The sequence below is a fragment of the Phlebotomus papatasi genome, chromosome 2 (genome assembly GCF_024763615.1).
Source record: "Phlebotomus papatasi isolate M1 chromosome 2, Ppap_2.1, whole genome shotgun sequence".
In the NCBI taxonomy this organism is placed as follows: Eukaryota; Metazoa; Arthropoda; class Insecta; order Diptera; family Psychodidae; genus Phlebotomus; species Phlebotomus papatasi.
Window position 1 is genome coordinate 26707633 of NC_077223.1, and position 14472 is coordinate 26722104.

At 39.0% G+C, this 14472-nt stretch overlaps 2 protein-coding genes across 4 annotated transcripts; one reads left to right on the forward strand and one right to left on the reverse strand.

Moving 5' to 3' along the window:
• Positions 1–2817: 2817 nt before the first annotated feature.
• LOC129803198 (uncharacterized) lies at positions 2818–12387 on the reverse strand. 3 transcript variants are annotated; one of them, XM_055849606.1, is made up of 6 exons: positions 12227–12387; positions 11798–11889; positions 11591–11721; positions 6138–7549; positions 3346–3943; positions 2818–3262 (listed from the first exon to the last, which is right to left on the reverse strand). In XM_055849606.1, exons 2-6 carry the CDS (start codon positions 11859–11861, stop codon positions 3050–3052), a joined length of 2418 nt encoding a protein of 805 aa, XP_055705581.1. In that variant the 5' UTR covers positions 11862–11889; positions 12227–12387; the 3' UTR covers positions 2818–3049. The 3 variants fall into 3 exon arrangements, with proteins under 3 accessions (XP_055705581.1, XP_055705584.1, XP_055705582.1); XM_055849609.1 differs by having other exon boundaries at positions 2818–3290; positions 12227–12384; XM_055849607.1 differs by lacking the exon at positions 12227–12387 and adding an exon at positions 12017–12193.
• A 1-nt stretch (position 12388) lies between these two features.
• On the forward strand, positions 12389–13952 carry LOC129803235 (general transcription factor IIH subunit 2). The gene is made up of 3 exons (XM_055849684.1): positions 12389–12602; positions 12675–13179; positions 13237–13952. The coding sequence occupies exons 1-3, from the start codon at positions 12544–12546 to the stop codon at positions 13891–13893; spliced, it is 1221 nt and encodes a 406-aa protein (XP_055705659.1). The 5' UTR covers positions 12389–12543; the 3' UTR covers positions 13894–13952.
• The last annotated feature ends 520 nt before the right edge of the window (positions 13953–14472 follow it).

Here is a 14472-nt window from a genome sequence, read left to right on the forward strand (position 1 = left end):
CACAAATTGTGAAACTAAATGAAATGAAAATGGGCCACAATTCGTTTTTAAAATAGAAGAAAAAAGCCCAATTTAAAAGATACCCAAAGTCAAATTTATAATTAAGTAGGGGAATGTAGGCAGCCTTCGCACATTTTTTCGTGCTTCATATTTAAGAGTTTTTTCTGACTGAACTGTGAAATGGGCAGTGTGCACTACACCAAAAAGTTCTCTGATCTTTTAGGTTTCTATGCATGCCTAGTTCACTATCACAAAATTCTTGGTTTTTCCTGGGCAGGAAAATGAAAAAAAAAATATGACGATTTGTGCGATTCTTGCCCCCGGAGGCAGCGTTCACACGATGGGGGGTTCGGGTTCGTCATTGCTTTTTTTCTCGAAATAAATTTTATCCACAATTAAAAATTATTTTCCAATTGTTATACTGTATCCCCGTGAACCCGTGGAAACTATCACTGTACTAAAAGAAGATCTTTGAAACACATTTTTTTTTACATTTTCTGGAGCACTGTTTTTTCTTCCAAATAAATATCGAAAAATCGACTAAACTGTCAAAATTTCAAATGTGGCAACCCTAAAAAATTCTCCTGGAATCGTGGGAACATTGTACAGGTTATGATATAATATTGTTTTTTGTTTTGTTTTCCTAAAGGTTGCATAAATTATATCAAAAAAGGTGATAAGTTTCAGTGTTTTTCAGAGTGTTCGATTAACACACCCTTTGTGAGTAAGATGTTTGGTTTTCCTAATTGTAATTACAAATGTTTTTCAAGTGATTCATAATTTTTTCGATATCTTTTAGTGTAGTAGCACTGTGGGTGACATAGACTCCTGGGCTATTGATGAGCATGTTCAATAACCGTCGTCTCATGGAAATGGGAAGGAGACTACACGCCTGTCCAAGAGGAGATGACCACGAATGTCTCACTGTGGCTTATGAAAGCTATTCATTATCTGAGGTTCCCAATTTTTGAAGTTGTAAAGGTCGCTCGATGGAAAATAATATGATCTTGCCGTCTGGATAAAATCACTTACAGCGAGCTCAAGATGTACCTGGCATCTTCTCAAAAGGTTGCACAGTCTGCTTCTCAGGAGTACCGCAATTGCAGACAGCCCCTTAGAAGAAGCGGATAGACATTCCCTGACAAGAATCCTTATTTGAATCTGTCATCCCAAACAGCATTCTTGTAGTTGAAGATAGAGACTTTATCAGTGTGAAAATTATATTAATGTCTTTTCAGCTAAATCCACTTTTGTATCATCAATGTATGATGTCCACCTGAGTCGAATTTGCGGTAGCGATAAATTCATAAAATAAACATATCCAGCCAATATAAAAAAGAGAAGTAAAGACATTTAAAGAAAAAATTTTATTTACTGATTAATTAATTTTTTGGGTGACCCCTTCTTTTCTCAATCTTTTTCTTTTCTTTGAGCCTTTTTTCAACCCCTCTATCAATTGTATTTGCTTCCAAGAGCCTTTTCTTCATCTCCCTCTTCCTCCTTTTTTCGTCTTTGAGATGTTTTGCCTTCTTCAGCTCCTGCTTTCGCCTCAGTTTTGGAGACCTAGTGACTTGTTGAAACCATATCTTCCGATTTTTACTCGTCTGTTTAGTATTGTGACTTATGGGTGTGGGAAGTGGCTTAATTAATTCTAAACCACCAAAGCGAAGTTTAGAGGCAGGTATGCAGAACGACCGAGTCCGTTTTCCATTTTTCGAGCTTTAGTAAGGTTATGATTTCAAGCTGGAGTTGTCTGATGGACGGCCGAATACTGACACAATTCAGTGTTTGAAACCATACACAGTGTAGTACTTGCGAATTTTCCGCCACCGTGAAAATAATTTCCCTCCGATGCAAAAAGTTATTACGTAAATATCATATCAAGTATACTCATCATCCACTGTGTAAGTGATTTTTTTTTTTAGAAATGAGTTTAACTATGAGAAATCAAATGAAATATGCGCCATCAAAATTACCCATTTTGGGCCAATTTTCTATTTGTGATCCTAGCACCTAGGAAAGAAGGGCTTGGCTGCCTATTTTTACAATGAAGATAAGGTTCATAAATACTTAACTTATGGCTAAGAAATGCGGAACTAACTCTTTGCAAACAAAGAGAAAATTCGTATCATTCGAAAGCACACACGTGCGAATCCTGCCTACATTCCCCTATATCTCATATACACTGTAAACCGAATTAAAAATGTAAACTAAACAATATATCGACGGTTCCATTCCATACTATGCTATCTCAGAATGACAACTTTTCATGAGAGCCATTTGAAGTTGGCGATTTCCTATGTTTCCCGTGTAAATTTTTTTCGAAAGTCTCAAATACATCGTTACCCTAACATCGGATGACTACAAAATTTTCACCAGTTGTAGATCTCGGTCTCAGGAACAACATATCTCTCGGAGTAATGTAAAGCTAAGTCAACTTAGCGTAGTATGGAGGAATGGAGCCGTCGATATAAAATGGCAAAAAAGCCCGGTACATCGAAATAAATAAAAATAATTTTGTGTAATAAATTTGTAATAAAAATAACAGGATTTTAATGAAATCCACAGAATAAAGAGATTTTACGAGAAATATATTTTGTTACACACTGCACTGTAATAAAATTGACCTTTATTTTATGACGTGTAAAAAATAAAGGTAACTTTTACGACATCTTTATATTACTTTAAGTTACGCCCACCATAGCCACTTTACATTTTAGACGAGTTAAAAAGGGGGCAACTCTATGGAAAACTCCACGGATTCACCAGACACTTCCAAGATTTGTCGGTTTGAAAATTTAAATAAAACGCACTCACTGCAAAGAGAAAGTAATCTCTATTTATTTATTTTTCATGTCTCTATTCTATGAAGTATTCCATTTTTAATAAGATAGCTTGGGCGCTGAAATGTAGGGGCACTTATTGCCCCCAAGACTTGCTAAATCTAAGCTTATCTTTTCTGGGGAGAAGATTTTAGTGTCAGGGAGGATGATTTTTTTGTAGGCATTAAATAGGGCTAAAGATTTATGTTGGGTGCTCTCTGTTCGCATTAGAATTTCACCTCCGTCATCATAAAATTACCATCGGGCAGCATCAGGACCACACGTCGCGTACCACCGGGTGATGGCATGTCCGCCTGTACAAGTTCTGCTGTAATATTCCCATCCTGGGAATCACTATCGGTGGAGATCATAAGTTGCTGTGTGGCATCTGTTCCCCCACTGCCTTCCTCCTTCAACACAATCTGCCCACTCGCGTCACCCTGAATATCCACCCACATCCGGAAAACACTTACAATTAGATATACTTTGCCGTGAAGCTTTCTCCATCATGCGCAAATCTCACCTGAACAGCATCTTCCGTTAGTGCCAGAAGACCCTCATCTCCCTCCTCAGCTGCCACATACACACACTGCTGCTCCCCATCAGCCCCCTGGGCTATCAGTAGCGTCTGACCCTCGGCATTCTTCCCGGCCACCTGATAAATTGTCCCATCTTCTCCAGTCACCAGCACCGGGCTCCCATCTTCATTCGTGAGAATCTGCTGTATTTGCCCATCTTCAGTCTGAATGGCCGTCACAGTTTCCTCATCTTTCTTCTCTTCCTCCTCTTCCTTCTTCACACTCAACATTTCCTTCTTCTCATCCTGCCCCCCTCCCGGCTTCTTCAACTCTCCCGTCTTCGGGCACAGAGTGTACGTTGGCTCCGGACTCGTGGTCGATCCTTGGCTCGATGTCCCCCCATATCCCTCCAGATCCTCCCCCGACAGATCATCATCTTTCCCCTTACCCTTGCGCACCACTTTGAGCTCTCCCTGGCGCGTCATGGACATCACCTTGGCCTCAGAAGCTGAGACCTTTGGACTGGGCGTATTCTTCACCACGCGAGTGATCATCGTGCGACCTTGCTGAGTTGTTGTTGTTGTTGGTGGGGTAGGAACGCTCCTGTAAGAGAGAAATGCAACTTATACGGGCTTCAGACCTAAGGCTTAGCCATCTGGCTTAACTCCTCTAATTCCCAGGGGTAACTCATTCCCATTTTTTTGACAATGGTTTCTGGTTTCTCGGATTTCGCGATGCAATTCTTGGGTTTCTCGAGTTTCGCGATTCAAAAAGTGGGTTTCTCGGGTTTCTCAATATGAGTTACTCCTTGTCTAATTCTTTATCAGACACATTTTTTTTTAGGAAATTGTTGTTTACGGTGCTATCACACTAGGATTTTTCACAATTTAATTTTAAATTGAATTCAGCAAATTGAGCATTTGCTAGAACCACTTGAAAGTTTTCATAGCCAGGACACATTTTTGCGAGAAATTTTGCTAAATTCAAAAAAGCCATGCAGATTGCCAGTTGTTTTACTTTGTCATTTGTGATTTTGTTACATTATTAGAAAAATGAGTGAGTCCAGTGATGAGGAAGAAATTTTTCTACTTTATGTAGGATACATGTTCAATAAAAATGTGTCTCAAAGTAAAATGAAGAAATTGTGGGCCAGAAAATGGATCCAAGAGAGATTTGCCCAAGGATTCATTGAAAAAATGTATGATGTTATCGCAACTGGTGATTTTTTTTGGACAAAATAATTTTCTTCGTATGGCTATTGAGGAATTTGAGAAACTACTTCACATTGTTGGACCTCATTTGCAGAAAGAAACAACTAAAATGAAGTCCAATAAAGTTGGACCTCATTTTATTGGACTAAGTCCAATAAAATTGGAATAATTGAGCATTTTTAACATTTTTATTTGCTGAGTTGAAATAAATTTGAGCAATCACATTTATGCTATTTTAGCATATTTAAAACATGTTCTGGTGGGTCAAGTATTAGTTTATATCAATAAATAAGCGAAAATCTATTAACCCTCTAACGGGTAAGACCGCCTCCAGGCGGTCTTCACAAAAATCACATTTACAGCGACAATAAAGGTTTCATTTATTTAAAAGTGCTATAGTGTCCTCGGTAATTGAATTCAGCAAATTGAGCATTAAAATTGCTAGAACCACTTGAAATTTTTCATAGCTAGGACCGATTTTACCGAATTTTACACTACAGAGAGGGTCGTTCAGCCACCTCTAAACAGCGTCTGATCATATGGTCGAAGAAGAAAAACTTTCTTGTCTCATCAAATACAGCACCGTGAGAATAGTGCCAAAAAAAATTTTTCCTAGTTGAAACGCCCTAATAGTCATTCGAGGAGACATGGAATACCTTTTTCATATTGCGGATACGTTTTGAATGCGATACAAAGACGAATCTCACTAGTTTATCATTTGAAGACTCTAAATTTAACCCGATAGAAAGCAAAATTTCTAGTCTTATGTTTACGTAAACAGTATATTGTGTTATGGATTACTGATTTTCGCAATTTACTGTGGTTACCTATGACATTCACGATCATTCTATGCTTTCGTAGCCTCAAAAATCTAATAGAGCCTCTAACGAGAAAGTTCTACATTTTCTCCAATTTCTCATAGTTTTCTTTATCCAAACTTGGAAAATTAATTGTCAAGACACTAAAGAATTACTGACATTACACTAAAATTGTTATTTTTGAAATACTCGAAATGAATTTCAGTTTATAAAAATATATGAAAGTGATTCTATTTTTTTGTTCGAGCAGGACATCCCTTTTGACGCATTCTGTGTAAAAATACAGATCTTTTGCAGCCAGTACTGTATTTTTTCGACGAAAGGCAATTACTTTAACATTTCTAAAGTAAATTTTTTAATTATACTTGAGAAAAGTTAACAAAAGTTAAAAAACTCAAGTTTTCAGGAGTGTTTCTATTTTTATGGCCGCCACTGTATATATTATTTCGACTCCTTATCCCCCGAGGGGTCATATATTTTTATAGAATTTTGGAAATCTGAAGTTTCGGTTTTTTTAGTGTCACGTTGTTTGTCTGTCTGTCCGTCCGGCTGTCGCCAGCTCTACAGGCCAAACGGTTAGAGATAGTGACTTGGGACCTTCGGGGGACCCCCCATAAGTCGACCCAAGAATCGTTAACATGCCCCTCATTTTTCCCCCGCCCCTCCCCTTCCCCTCCAAACCCATGTGTTGGAGTAAAATTAGCATGTAAAATTAGCAATTCCGGAATGTTATTTTAACTTCGGATTTCTCTCAGTGTAGGAACTTACCTGCGAATGATGGTCTGATTGCGTACAACGGCCGGCTGTTGCGGTGACACCTGCCTGACCACTTGCTGTCGCTGAGTCGCAGTTGGCCCCACAGAGGCCCGGCTCACTGTCACACCCGAACGCTGGGGCAGTCCTGGACGTGCCTGTTGCGCTACTCTTGGAACGAGTTTTGGCATCACTTTGGCACTCTGCTGATTGGAATTTCCAGGAGAAATTCTCACGATGCCACTTGATAGTGCTTCCCCGCGACTCACAACGTGCACCTGTGCCTCCTTCTTCGTGGGCAGAGCTGCTGGAGTCACTCCGGGCTTACGCATGACCCCAGTTGGCTTATCCCGGACATTGGTGATGACCACTTCGGCCGAATTCTTCTCCGGCGGCTTCGGTGCTGAACCATTTACTGTGGCCTTTTGCGGTGTATTACTCCTGTTGACCGGCACAATCCTCACTGTTCCTGACTGTCCGGCACGCATCAGAGCTTGATTGACAGCTTCATTCTTGGGCATCTTCTTGGCCGGTTGATCATCTGACGGTTCCTCCTCCATTTCCACATCGTAGTCACTGTCGTCACTCTTGCGCTTCGGTGCTCCAGCTACTGGTTCCTCATCTGCACACCATTGCTTCACCTGACTCACGGCCTTGGCCTTTGAATTTCGCACAGGACGCGACGGACTATCCCCATCGGACGATTTGGCCTCTTCGGCCGCCTTAGCGGCTCGCTGTTCCTTCTGAAATGCCAATTGACTCTCAAAGGCCTGCAGCAGCACCGGACACTTCTCCAGATGCTGCTGTGGCTCCCATGTGTTCTGTTCATGCGTGAAATTGGTCCATTTGATGAGATACTCAAAACTCCGACGACGCGGATTGAACTTCTTGGCCAGAATTTTATCCACAGAATGCTCCTCCGTATCCCCAGACGGTGTCATTGTCCTTGTAGCCAGACGGGGTACATTCTTATTGAGCAGAGCTCCCGGTGGTCGGGTAACATTCAATTTAGTCACAGGTTTTCTCACCACCTGCCGCATTGTCGCCACTGGAAGACGCTGTGGCGAAAAATCATCATCTGTTGTTGCCGTATCGCCATCTTGTTCACTCTCTGACTTCTTTCCCGGCATCACTGGACGCTTCACGGGAATCTTATTTGCTGCATTGCTTTCTGCTGCTGCTGCAGCTTTTGGCTGATCTACAATCTGCTTAATTACTTTCACGGGCATCTCCTGCAATTGCCCCTGACCCATTCGGGCAAATGACTGAATGGTCTTACCAGCCAATACCCACGTCTCCCTCACACTCTCATCCAACTTCACCCATGTTTGATACAATTTCCACGAATTTGCCGTGATATCCTCCTCAGTTTTCATCTGACATGCCTTCCACAGCAAAAATGCCCACACTTTGGGTTTTGTCTCGCGCTGGAAAAAAAAACAGCCAAAAGAGACATTTTTCAGGATGACATTTCTCCTGTATCTAGGCAGTCCCATTTTTGCTATTTTTTGGTACTCAAATGATTCTAGTTCAAATTCTACTTATCCGATTTCATTCTTCACTGAGAGAAAATTAAAGGCCTTTAAATAACTCTCAAAAATCTAGAACTAAAAAAGCTTGTATAGCCATACTTTGTGTAAAACTGCCCCCACAATGATCGCAGAAAATATCCAGTGAAGTAACGCTAAAAAAAATTGTTATTCAACTTTCCTTAAACCTCCAAGGATAAAACCTATCTAAAAACTAGTTTATTAAAATTGAGATTTTATTTTCAGTTGAATTAAAATGCAATTACGATTTGCAAAAAAGCAAGAAATAATAATCCAGCTTTTGAAAAGAAAATTCACATTAGATTGTAGTCGTTTCTTTTAAATTCAAATGTCGGAAGCGCTTGAAAGTGCAGGAAGTGCTTAAAATCACCTATGATACTTCCAAAAGTGTGGAAGTCTTTTATTTTTTATATACAATTCTAAGAAGTGCTGGAAGTGCGGTGTACTTTTTTGTTGTTCGAAATCAAACAGAGACCAGTCATATGATCAGTTTTTATTTTTATGGAGGATCACAGTGGCGCAATAGGCAAGAGCGTTGACTCTTGGGCGGATAGATCCACGGATTGATTCACAGTGTTGTGAGTTCGCCTAAAATATGTCTGATTTAGGCAATTTTCACATGTAATAATGACGTAACACAATGCACCGCCTTCGCCCAACAACTCCGGGAGCAAAGAAGAAGAATTCACATCGCGGGGAAGGAGCTGCTCCCTCTTCTATCGCTCTAAAACTATATTTTTTGGTTAATTTCGAAAACGGCACCTAAAGCTCTTTTCATTTTCGAATATGTTATGGAGATAGCCGAGATAGCCAAGGTGAATATTTCGAAAATAACCGAAAAACATTTTGATATCGAATTTTTGAAGTCGTCAAAGTTAAACCACATTGTATGGCCTATTTCACAACCGATTCATATTAATTTTCTTTCGAAATTTTTCACCTGGAAGCATCGATTTCAATCGACATCGACAATGAATCGGTAAATTACCTATAATCTTCATTAAGGTTTTCAAGAATATTTGTTTTCGTTTAATTTTTATTTAATAGGATGAATATTTTTATTTAATAGGATGAATTGGGTTAGCAACATATTACTCTTTACTTTTTTTCTTTCATTTTTGTTCTCTTTTGTTTCCGTTTTTGTTTTTCTATCCTTTTTTTTCTTTACTTGCCACAAATTTGTAAGAGGGAATCACCCTATTTCTTGTGGGTTTTAAATAAATTGAATTGAATTGAATTGAAAAAAAGAAGATAGCAAAGCGTTCCAACGGTCCTACGTCACGAAATAGAACTATATGTGAATTAGTTTTTCGCATGATTTTTTGGTTCTTACTGGTTTATTAGAGATCAAATTGATTAATAAATCACAAACGCATTTCAAAATCAAAAATTGGTTAAGAAATGGTCATTTTAGAATGTTGTGTTGATATTTCTTACCGTTTAATCTCTAGGACGGTGACGAGTTAAAAAAAAGTCGATTATATAACTGCTCTTTCTTTGAGTTTGAGCAGTAAAAAAATGGACACATTCTGTTATTCATAAAACCCAAGCTTTATGCTCAGCACAAAAAAAATCTTGTTTGTAAACATATTTTCAAAATTTCCTATGAGAGAGAGAGCGAGATGACTAGATCTAGATCTCAATCTCTCATAAAAAATGTCAAAAACATGTTTACTAAACAAAAGTTATTGTGCGTTGGGCATTATGCTCAACGCACAATAACTTTTGTTTAGTAAACATGTTTTTGACATTTCAATGAGAGTGACTCAGATCTAGATCTAGTTATCTCGCTCATTCTCATAGGAAATTTTTAAAACATGTTTACAAACAAAAGTTATTGTGCGCTGGTCATTATGAGCAGCGCACAATAACTTTTGTTTGTAAACATGTTTTGAAAATTGTCTATAAAAGTGAACGAGAAGACTAGATATACGTTTCATTCGTTCTCACTGAAAAGTCTAAAACATGTTTACAAAAAAAAATTTATTGTGTGCTGGGCATTTCATTTAAAATAATAGTTATTTTTTTCAATAATAAATATGAATTGCTTTTTTCTTTCCCATTCTTTCTTTTTCTTTTCTCATGATTTTTTTTTGTGGATCGATTTGATTTATTGTAGGTTCATATCTAACCTACAATAAATCAAATCGATCCACAACACGATACACACGAAAAAAGTCAGACTAATTTCGAAATTTCAATACAAGATTATATTTTTATTTTGTAATTAAACCCGAAATAATCATTACAAATGTTTTTATTTATGCGAAACAATAAAATTTACTGTAACTTTTGAAAGACAAAATGTTTTCCAAAAATCAAATTTCTTGAATATTTTAAAATCATTTAAATAAATCTTGAAAATGTTTTTAATTTATTAGAGAAAAAAAATCATTTTTCCATTTTTGTTGAAGAAAATATAATCGGAAAGGAATACAGTGTAATTATAGGTACACTGTGCTCTCCGTTATTCAGGTGACAGATGTCAAACATACGAGAATGTCACCTCTCTTCGATCACAATCGCCAAGATTATCAGAGAGCTATTTGTATTGTAATCCTATAAAATTTTTAGTTCTATCGCGTTCTCTGATTCACTAAAATTTTCAATGCCTGCAAAGTCTAGCCAATTAGAAAACAAGATGGGACCGCACTGTACATTGGACTTTCGTTTAACCGTTTACTCTTCATCCGGGTGAAATAAAATAATCCAGGCGCTATTAAAGTTATTTTATTTACTGAGTTTAATTTTAAAAATATTGTTGACATTATTTTTCACTTTTTTGGAGCTTTTATTAAAGTAAATGTGCCCTTTATCTACAGTGGAACCTCTGTCATTGGGACTTTTTTTTTATCTATTTATCGTATTTATTTGTAATGAAAGCGCGCTAGATTCGGACGATTTAAGCTTCGATCAACGTATTTTTTTTCAATATATTTTCTATGAATTTAATCCATTATAAAATAAGATTTTATTAGCTAGTCTAATGTCTTAAATTGGCTGAAAAGAGCCATGAGAAAAATTCATTAAAAACGACATAGTCAAAATTGAATTGTCCGAAGCTTACGTCGTCCCAATGTAGCACGGATACCCCTATTTCTTTTTTAATTCTCCATTTTGACGAAAATTTCTAATAATGTCTAGAGGCCTTAAAGAAATATTTTCCATAGACTGTAAAAATAAATGCCTATCAGGGAGTCTTATTTCTCATTTGGTCTAGTTAAAATTTGATTTTTGAAGCAAATTTCTTTTCTCAAATTTTTAATTATTTTATTATTTTCAATGATAATTTTCCGAAAAGGATTCTAATGGTTTTTTTTTATCAAAGGAAGCTACGAAAAACTTAGAAACAGCCAAGATATATTATTATCCGGATAAAATGTACATATTCCTAATTTATTTAAAATTTGAACTTTATTGTTCAAATTACCCGAAAAACAATACAATTTGACTTTTTCAAATTCAAAAAATTGTCATTACCCAGCGAGCACCAAATGCTAACCGATTGCAATTCAGCTTAAAACATATGTATTTTCAGCTGAATTCTGCTAACCTTGAAACAAAATTGGCGATTCAGTGCCATTTCCATATATTTGGTTAGCTCTTTTTGTTCGACAACTGCTGATCAGTCAGCAAATTTTTGCTAGTCGATTCAGCAAAAATATGCTGAAAACGCTACTTTTTTCAGCTAAGTGTGCTCGCTGGGTATGTACACCACTTCTGACCAATTATTTGCCCCTTGATCAAATTCATTCAACCAGAGAATCCTTTGATTTAAAAAGCTCTGATACTACCGGAAAAGAAGAAAGTTTATTCTAATATCATTCTACTTCCTACTGGGGAGTTATTCAAGCCCGGAATAGAATATAGCCATGAATAGAATCACACCAGAACCCCCAAATATCCCTTTCAACTTACGCATTCCTTTAAACTCGACTCTCCTGTGCATTTGTTAGCCTTATGCTCGGTGAATTCTTCAATATAGTGAAAAGCTGTGTGGCAGCTACCACAAACCAGCACATCCAGACTGCTGACATCCGCAAGAGCCTCTGCAAGCAGCCAGAGAGTCAAATACTACCCCCCTTGAAATGCTTCAGAAACACCCCAAAAATCCCCTTTACTCACTTTTAATCACATCCGGATGCTTTGCAATATCCGTCGGGTCAATCTCTGACACTTCCTTCGTCATCTCTACGACCTAATTGTGTCCCCGGAAGCTGGAAAGACACAGAGACAGCGTGAAAAAAGGAATCTTGGCAACTTTTTAAAACTGCCGCCATTTTTTCACAAAAACGCTATCAATCAAACGTCAAGCCATCCCCCTGAATAAATTCAAACAATCACCAATTTCTTCCAATCCACCCTAAGAATTTGCATTCCTTGAGATGTTTCTGTGTCCCCGGGCATCCCATTAGGCGACGTAGTGGAGGCAAGAGGTACGGAAAGGAGCAAATAGCCCACAATCCGGGAGTTTTTGAACGCTCTGCTGGAGTTGTCAGAGACCCCGCCAAAAACTTGTGTGAAATATTTTTTTCTTCCCATTGGTCAACTTACCACACGCACACGTTGTACAATGCACGGAAAACAACTAATGGGGCCACAAATGGCAGAAAATTGGGCAAATTTGCGGAAAAACGGACTGAAAAACGCGTCGCCTTGGCTTGTTCACAACAAAACTAAAGATGGCGCCTATGATGGAGATGGGAGTCATGGCGGCGGCGACGCTAGCGCCAAAATTTGGGTGGGATTGGGCAAATATCACCCAAAAATTGTTTTGTTGTGAGAATTTCGCATTGTGAAGAAAAGGGTTATTTTTTTCAGGAAAATCAGGAGGAAATTGTTGGGAGAAGTTGTGGAGTAACTGCTGAAGGATGGCTGATGAGGAGGATCCGAAGGAATACCGCTGGGAGACGGGTTATGAGAAGACATGGTGAGACATAACCTCAAAGTTTGTTTACCTTTTTACCGGGGTTTTTTCTCATGGTCCTTTTTCTGGCCACAGGGAAGCCATTAAGGAGGATGAACGTGGGCTGCTGCAGAGCTCCGTGGCGGAGATCATTCAGAAGGCGAAGCGGAAGCGTCAGGCTGAGAAGAAGGGTCTCAGCCGGCTGGGAATGATGAGGCATTTGTACGTGATTGTGGACTGCACAGAGAACATGACCATGCAAGATCTGAAGCCCACTCGGCTAGTATGCACGACGAAATTGCTTGAGGTGTTTGTGGAGGAGTTCTTCGATCAGAATCCCATCAGCCAGATGGGCTTTATAGCACTGAAGAGCAAGAGGGCAGAAAAGGTCTCAGATTTAACCGGAAGCAGCCGGAAACACATTAAAGCCATCCGGGGATTGGCCAATCTCACCTTGTCTGGCGAGCCATCCCTGCAAAACGGCTTGGATTTTGCCCTGAAAACCCTCAAGTTGATTCCTGCTCATGCCAGTCGGGAGATTCTCGTGATTATGGGCAGTTTAACAACTTGTGATCCCACAGACATCCATGCTACGATTGATGTGAGTTACAAATTGAGATATTCCTCCCCCAGAAACTTCCAATAATCTCTTATTTAGGCCCTGAAACTCGAAGGGATTCGCTGTTCTGTGATCAGTTTGTCAGCAGAGGTCAGAATTTGCAAATTCATGACCAGGGAGACGTCTGGCCTGTACAGTGTCATCCTCGATGATGCCCATTTCCGGGATCAACTGCTGCAGCACGTGGAACCTCCGCCGGCAGCTAAAACTCAAGAGAACTCCCTGATAAAGATGGGATTCCCGCATGGACAGGCAGAGGAGGGCAAGGACCCAGCTCTGACGCTGTGCATGTGCCACCTGGACAGCACAGATGAGCCAAGTCATCTCTCAGTCGGCGGCTATCAGTGTCCACAGTGCCTCAGCAAATACTGCGAACTGCCCATTGAATGTGTCACTTGCGGTCTCACTCTCGTGTCTGCTCCCCATCTGGCCAGATCCTACCATCATCTCTTCCCAGTTGCACGCTTCCTGGAATTGGAGTTTCATCAGCAAGCTGAAATATGCTACGCCTGCCAGAAGACCTTCTCCGAGACTCTGGACAAGATGATTTATCAGTGCGAGACCTGCAAGATGTTCTTCTGCACAGACTGCGACATCTTCATCCACGATGACTTGCACACGTGCGTGGGATGCAGCACAATTCCAGCCACAGTGGCCAGTTTGCAGAATTCGGCATTTGGGAGAGCTCTACATTAGCGCAAACAAAAAATATCAGCGCGTAGCATACTAAGTCAATAAAAGATTTAAAAATTTAAAAGATTGTATTAAAAGAATTTTTATTTAACGCCATCGAGCGGATTTTCCTCTAAGCACTACTTCAATCAGTGTCTCGACTAAATATTCTCAAACGGATATTTTTCGTTCAGTTCGAATCTTGGAAATTACTTGAAAGTTTTATCTATCAAGGACACCTTATGTAAAACGACATCTAATAGATTTTTTCAAAAGTAATGGTTTAGTTTGAGTCTCGGAACCTTTTAAAACTTAACCCATCAACCTAGAGTGTTCGAGTTTAACTCTTTCGCGTCACACTTTTATTCAGCAGATGAATTCATGCAAAATTGAGTTTTTCCTAATGTTTTATGATCAAATATAATAGTTCAGAGAGGAAAAAATTTTCCATTGCATGAAAACTCGGAAAAACCCCGGGTCATATATGACCCTATTGTCCTCAAGGGAAGTGTACACACCATTTTCAAAATCTATATCACGGGCTTTTTAAGAGTTTTTTTTGCTTGGAGTTACTAATTTGGCCAAAACCATGGCAAACTGGAT